This window comes from Aethalodelphis obliquidens, unplaced genomic scaffold (assembly GCF_003676395.1).
Source record: "Aethalodelphis obliquidens isolate GAN/ISIS:26980383/991018 unplaced genomic scaffold, ASM367639v1 scaffold39, whole genome shotgun sequence".
In the NCBI taxonomy this organism is placed as follows: domain Eukaryota; kingdom Metazoa; phylum Chordata; class Mammalia; order Artiodactyla; family Delphinidae; genus Aethalodelphis; species Aethalodelphis obliquidens.
The window spans coordinates 9,289,115-9,296,839 of record NW_020837983.1 but is presented as its reverse complement, the minus strand read 5'-3'; the positions used below and the strand labels follow the sequence as shown (position 1 = coordinate 9,296,839).

Below are 7,725 nucleotides of genomic sequence, written 5' to 3'. Positions count from 1 at the left end.
TCACAGCAAGATCCTTTTTGACCCACCTCCTAGAGAAATGGAAATAAAAACAAAAATAAACAAATGGGACCTAATGAAACTTAAAAGGTTTTGCACAGCAAAGGAAACCATAAACAAGACCAAAAGACAACCCTCAGAATGGGAGAAAATATTTGCAAATGAAGCAACTGACAAAGGATTAATCTCCAAAATTTACAAGCAGCTCATGCAGTTCAATAACAAAAAAACAAACAATCCAATCCAAAAATGGGCAGAAGACCTAAATAGACATTTCTCCAAAGAAGATATACAGATTGCCAACAAACACATGAAAGAATGCTCAACATCATTAATCATTAGAGAAATGCAAATCAAAACTACAATGAGGGCTTCCTTGGTGGCGCAGTGGTTGGGAGTCCGCCTGCCGATGCAGGGGACATGGGTTTGTGCCCCGGTCTGGGAGGATCCCGCATGCCACAGAGTGGTTGGGCCCGTGAGCCACGGCCACTGGGCCTGCGCGTCCGGAGCCTGTGCTCCGCAACGGGAGAGGCCCACGTACCGCAAAAAAAAAAAAAAAAACTACAATGAGATATCATCTCACACCGGTCAGAATGGCCATCATCAAAAAATCTAGAAACATGGGCTTCCCTGGTGGCGCAGTAGTTGAGAGTCCACCTGCTGATGCAGGGGACACAGGTTCATGCCCCAGTCTGGGAAGATCCCACATGCTGCGGAGCGGTTGGGCCCGTGAGCCATGGCCGTTGAGCCTGCGCGTCCAGAGCCTGTGTTCCGCAACAGGAGAGGCCACAACAGTGAGAGACCCACGTACCGCAAAAAAAAAAAAAAAAAAAATTCTAGAAACAATAAATGCTGGAGAGGGTGTGGAGAAAAGGGAACACTCTTGCACTGCTGGTGGGAATGTGAATTGGTACAGCCACTATGGAGAACAGTATGGAGGTTCCTTAAAAAACTATGAATAGGAACTACCATATGACCCAGCAATCCCACTACTGGGCATATGCCCTGAGAAAACCATAATTCAAAGAGTCATGTACCAAAATGTTCATTGCAGCTCTATTTACAATAGCCAGGAGATGGAAGCAACCTAAGTGTCCATCATCGGATGAGTGGATAAAGAAGATGTGGCACATATATACAATGGAGTATTACTCTGTCATAAAAAGAAACGAAATTGAGTTATTTGTAGTGAGGTGAATGTACCTAGAGTGTGTCATACAGAGTGAAGTAAGTCAGAAAGAGAAAGACAAATACTGTATGCTAACACATATATATGGAATCTAAGAAAAAAAATGTCATGAAGAACCTAGTGGTAAGATGGGAATAAAGACACAGACCTACTAGAGAATGGACTTGAGGATATAGGGAGGGGTAAGGGTAAGCTGTGATAAAGTGAGGGAGTGGCATGGACATATATACACTACCAAACGTAAAATAGATAGCCAGTGCAAAGCAGCCACATAGCACAGGGAGATCAGCTCGGTGCTTTGTGACCACCTAGAGGGGTGGGATAGGGAGGCTGGGAGGGAGGGAGACGCAAGAGGGAAGAGATATGGGAACATATGTATATGTATAACTGATTCACTTTGTTATAAAGCAGAAACTAAGACACCATTGTTAAGCAATTGTACTCCAATAAAGATGTTAAAACAAAAAAAAACACCACATCTTTTCCTCCGGAAATCTTCCTTTTGTGTCTCTATCTTCCTTGGTGGTTATCATTATCTACCAAGTAACTCAACAGCAAAATCTGATCAACTATTTGAATTTTATTTTTAAATAAAGCAATGCGAAGGCAGTGAAGATTTTAAGCACAGAATTAAGCCAGTCTGATTGCAGTATAGATTATAGGAGGGCCAGAGTGGAAGGAGAAAGCCAGTAAAAAAGCTATTAGAATCTAGATGATAACAGATTGGATGAGAGCATTAATGGTGAAGCTTAAGAAAAGACAGATTCTAGATAGATTCTAGAGATAAAATTTGACAAAATGCACTGATGGGTTGGATGCCAGGAGAGAAGTGTGTCAAGATTCCCAGATTTCCAGCTTGTGCAATTAGAAGACAGTAGAAAAATTTTCCAGTAAGAGAACACTGAAAATAGGGGAGAAGTAGTGGGTAGTCATGAGGGTTTTAATAATTCAATTTCAACATATTCAGTTTTGAGATATTTGTGAGACACAGAAGTAAAAATGTCAAGTGTGCACTGGATATATTTAATTCTAAATCTGAAAGAATAAGTTTGGACTAAAAATACAAATATGGACACCAATAACATATAGAAGGTACTCAAATCCATGAAAAAGAATAAGATTACTTCAGGAAGATTTTAGGGAAAGAAGTGAATCCAGGTTTGACCAATGAAAACACCAACATTTAGAAATCCATTTTGAAAGCAGGAAGTAGAAAATTACAGTTCTTTCCTTCTGTTTTCATCTAACAAACTTAACGATCCTTCAACATCAACTCCTCTGTGAAGTCTTCAACCCCACAGACAAAGGTAGTCCCCTTCTCACCTGGACCTCTTTTAGCTGTCTGTTTACATTACTGTCCTTAACATGCTATATTAGAATCACTTATTTAAGTGCATGAACACTACCTATTGGTTTCTTGAGAAATGCTTTGGTCTTCTTTGCATTCACAATATCTAACTCATCACCTGAAACAAGGAAATCATTTATTGAAATATGAAAAATTAACCAAAAAATGGTGACCCTATATTGACTAAGTTTTCAATATGAAAAAGGCTGGAATGATAAGCACAACATAGTATAGTTAAATTTCTGAAATCATTTGATTACTAAAATGAAACACATAATAAAATAATAAAAGACTGTCCATAGTTTCTAGAAGAATATATTTCTACTTTTCTGTTTGAAACAACAAACTCTTTTTTTAATAAAAAGATCTATATAACCTTCAAAATATATTTAATACAGAAAAGGAAATGTTTATGCTCTTTGACAACTTAATATGAAATTTGATGTATCAAAATTTTTAATATTTGGTACATATTAGAACTAATTCTAGTTGATTATATAAAAATCTTTTCAATCAGCTGCACAAAGAAAGGACTAAAAATGTTAAGAATCTAAGAAAATTCTAACATGACATTAAAATTAAACCACTCCACAAAGTAACAGAAGGTAACTCTGATGTAACAGAGTACAATCAGTCAAGGACCAATTGTTTCTGAAGAAGTCTTTGTTTCTGTTGTTCAAGGAAAAGCAAATATAAAGGAAAGAAACCAGTACCTTTGCCACTGGTGTTCTCCATTGTATACAGGTAATCCATGTAAAAAGCCCCAAACCTTTGCATTCCAGCTATCTCAGTGTATGTCTCCTGCCAACAAAGCAAAGCAAACAGAACATACATTGTATAGAACAGACTTTTGAGTTTAAAACCTGAAAGATCAAGAATTAGACACATATCCTTATGGAGAATGTGTACCAACTCAAAGGATTACCAAAACAGAAAGAAGAACAGAGGTTACACAAAGAATTGGCTTCTAAAAAACGTAGTGTTACCTCTACTATGGACCACACAAAAGGACATCTATAATTCTACTAGACAATTTGACCACTTTGTCAATAATGTCTGGTTAATGAATACCTACAATAGAGTAGGGCAGTATGGTGTTGACCTTTATCACCATCACAAAACGGTCTAATATATACTCTCAAATACAGTTAATCCTTAATATTTCAGTACACTTATGTGAAACAGTTCAAACACTAAAAATATACTAAAATATTTTTAAATGTATGTTAATTATGCAGGTAAAAATTAAATTCTTTACTTTCAACTATAAAAGTAAGTCTGTAGAATCAATGTAAATCATTGATTCTATTATACTAATCTTCAGGAACTTTTTTTGAGTTTTTAAATTTATTCCATAAAAAGTACATTAATATAATCTTATATGAAAAATTCAAACACTACATATAGTAAAATGTTAAATTCTTCACTTCTTTTCATTAATCCCACACTTCAAAAGTAACTGAAATTAAAAGAAATAATTCTACATGTTTCCTCCATGACTATTTTAACAGTAGGGAATGGATAAACTAACTGTGGCTGCATGCTATATAAAAGTAGAGATCTTTGTGCACTCCTTAAACCTCTCTAGATATAGAAGGTGGACAAAGATGTGCTAGATGTTTCAATAAACAACTAGCATTCAGAATATATTACTGGAGAAGAAACATCAATCACAAGTATTCACACAAAGTGTCCACCCCAGCACAACCTAGAATTTGGCTCAAATATATATTCTCTGACCTTATGATTAGCTGCATCCAAGATAAATTCTGCACGAGTACCATTATTTTCTGGGCTTCGGTAATCGAACAATGAATTTGTGAGGTATGTCAAACCTTTCATATTCAAATTTTCACCACAAATGAAGAAACAGGCTTCCTGAAAATAAATGCAAAATTTTTGAACAGGAGAAAAAATCATTAGACAGTTAAAGAAAATAAAACCTTGGTTTTATAATACCAATTCAGTAGTCAATAGAAATCACACTACAACTTGAGGTCCTGTAAAAAGACAAGGCATGCTGTCTCCATTTTCACTGCCTATTTTGGCAAAGAACATTTTAACAAACCAAAGAGGAACTCCAAGTAGCTGCCATAAACAAGAAAGAAACATTTATGAATTGGAAAGTACTTGGAACTACTGTCCAGGTGTTAAGTACTACCAACTTTCTAAATTCCCCTGAGCTCTATAATTTCTTATAGGGGAAAATAGTAAAGTTCCCCTCTCAAGCCAAAGATATATGTAGTCTAACAGATTTTTTGGTATGGTTAAACACCTCAATAAGCACCTCATTATCCCTACATTCTATCCAAAAAAAAAAAAATGGAGGAAAGGGGAGATTTTGACTTACGGTTTCACTTCTATTCATACTCTCTTCAAAATCTTTAACACCCATAATTCCTTTAAGGCACATGGCTCTGCAACCTACAAAACCAATCTGGCAATCAAAGAAAGGCTCTCCCATCATAAGGGCCTATAAGAGGAAAGGAAGCATTATGAACCTGAATTTCAATAAAAATTTTACAAGCTTTCCTTGCAGAATTTCTAAATTAGTTGAAACATCTTTAGAATTATGACCTTTCCATATTTATTCTCCTCAGATCACACATCCTATTAAAATAAGAAACATCTTACTTGTCTCTGTATCCTCAAACCTTTGTATCCTCAATGACTGGCACTTCAAGAACATTAATCCACACATACATATGAGCACACACAAGTCAAATGAAAAAATGAAAGAATAAATTAATGTTGCATATTACGGTAAAATCTTTGTTAAAGAATAATTATTTCAATTAATACTACTGATCACTAAAACAGAAATTAAAAAGTTATAAATACATTTTTAAATATACTATTTATGATTTTAAAAACCTGTATTTATTAAATATTAACCTTAAGGACCATTACAAAGATTTCTTAAAGTATATTCAATGTTGATGGGATTACCTCAACTGTAGTTCCTTCTTGTTCCCAACACAATACTTCTTTAGATTTTACTTTTTGAGGGCTGTAGTAACTACTCTCAGCTTGCATTTCAGTGAGCTATGAAACAATATAAGAATATTAAGTAAGTCAAATTAGTATTAAATGGCAATAAACTGTCATTACTATGATGAATTGATAGAAACAAGGCCAATTTTAAGATTCGGGAAATTAAATTATGAAGCAGGAAAACAGGTGCAACAAAAACAGCTGTAACAGATTATGCATGGTATAAAGGTTGAATATGCTAGTCTAGTAAGTTCATATAGAGAATATAAATACTCCTTTTTGTTAATAATATTGCTTAAAATGATGAAAGCTATGTAGCTATAACAGTCCCCTAGTCATAAAATGACTCATATATTCTGCCAAAAATGTACATATATTTTAACATCAGTTCATTTTACATTCACTAATATATTCAATCAGGTTTAGTTCAATCATTTATAAGATTTCTACCTATTTGTAATCAAAAAGAAAGCTGTGAAGAAACACAGAGATTCAACAAAACTTTTTTAGTTCTACGAGGGAGGCAGATTCAAGGGCTTTACTTTCAAAGTACATAATCTCACAGTATGTGTCACAGACTCATTCAATCGTGCAAATACTCACTGAGTGCCTGCTAGATAACAAGTACTGATATAGATGCTGACAAAAAAAAAAAAAAAAAATATATATATATACTCTTGCTCCCCTGAAACTTACAGCATATCATTTCTACGTATCCAAAAATTAGATAATTTGAATTATTTTTAAAAGCTCCTTTTCTAAATGCAATGTGGTATCCTAGTTTGGATCATGTTACAGAAAAGGGTCATTATGAAATTAAAGTCTGGAATTTAACAATAATGCACCAATGCTGGCTTCCTAGTTTTGACAAGAGAACTGTGATAGCGTAAGATGTTAATAAGAGGGAAAACTGGGTAAGGAGTATATGTGAACTCTGTGTACCATCTCTGCAACTTTCCTGTAAATCTAAAACTATTCCAAAATAAAGATGTTACTTTAAAAAAAAAAAGTATTCTGCTCATGTTTGCTAATGATTCAGTGAGCCTTATTCGTGTGAAATGGATATACTCTTCAAACTTAAATGCAAAGTCACAGATCACATTTAAAAAATAAAAACCAATATTTAACTTAGGTCATATAGAACTTATTGAATTGAAAAGCTATAATTCTAAGCATGATAACCTCTTTATACTGGGAATCAACTAATTATTCTCATTTTTTATACCAACGAGTTTTTATATAATGTAAGCCTTTATTTCTTGGATGCTTCAAGAAATGGTATACACAATGTTGTTATTTCAAAGTACAGTTCTATAATCTAAAATGCTTAAGTAAAATTGAATATTTTAAACTTGATTACCCCTCAGCTGTCTACAATTATTGTAGAAAAAAAGCAATTAATTGATTAAAAGGACTCAAACATTACAAGAACAATTTTCAACATTATTTTTTAAATGCTACATTTAATTTGGCATGATTTTTGTTGGATTGATATCAACTGTTCAGAATGCTAATGTAGAAACATGACCTTATTTTCTGACCAGAATATGAACCACAAATTAATTCCATACATTCTTTAGACCCAAGCTGAACAATAATTCTAATGTCTTCCTCCAAAATATCCACATATTTCCCTTAGAGAAACGTTAGAGAGACATAAATGTTTCAAATTTTTTTAAAGATACATTGACTAATGACAAATACTACCCCAAAAGTCTATAAAAGTTTTGTATATAAATGCCTGTTTTGACGGACTCGGTTTAATTACAACTCTTCTCATCACTGAAGTTAATAGAAATGTACCAGAATAATTTCAAATTTAAAAGTAAACATGTACAAGTCACCAGAAAAGATAGTACTTTAGGGCTTCCCTGGTGGCGCAGTGGTTGAGAGTCCGCCTGCCGATGCAGGGGACACGGGTTCGTGCCCTGGTCCGGGAAGATCCCACATGCCACGGAGCGGCTGGGCCCGTGAGCCATGGCCGCTGAGCCTGTGCGTCCGGAGCCTGTGCTCCGCAACGGGAGAGGCCACAACAGTGAGAGGCCCGCGTACCGCAAAAACAAAAAACAAAAAAAAAATCTAGAAACAATAAATGCTGGAGAGGGTGTGGATAAAAGGGAACACTCTTGCACTGCTGGTGGGAATGTGAATTGGTACAGCCACTATATATATATATATATATATATATATATATATA

The 7,725-nt window shown here is 34.7% G+C and overlaps 1 protein-coding gene across 7 annotated transcripts in view; it reads right to left on the bottom strand.

Moving 5' to 3' along the window:
• Window positions 1–7,725, bottom strand: part of VPS13B (vacuolar protein sorting 13 homolog B) — a 778,894-nt gene that overhangs the window by 696,204 nt on the left and 74,965 nt on the right. For 4 of the 7 annotated variants that reach the window (XM_027131500.1, XM_027131499.1, XM_027131497.1 and 1 more), the window contains exons 9-12: window positions 5,484–5,579; window positions 4,885–5,007; window positions 4,275–4,412; window positions 3,248–3,335 (exon numbers count right to left, since the gene is read on the bottom strand). The exons of 1 other annotated variant lie outside the window; for it this stretch is intronic. In XM_027131500.1, coding sequence (XP_026987301.1) covers window positions 3,248–3,335; window positions 4,275–4,412; window positions 4,885–5,007; window positions 5,484–5,579 — 445 coding nt within the window. Of the gene's footprint in view, window positions 1–1,612; window positions 2,653–3,247; window positions 3,336–4,274; window positions 4,413–4,884; window positions 5,008–5,168; window positions 5,212–5,483; window positions 5,580–7,725 lie in introns of those variants that run through there. 2 more of the 7 variants (XM_027131501.1, XR_003438158.1) reach the window with 2 other exon arrangements.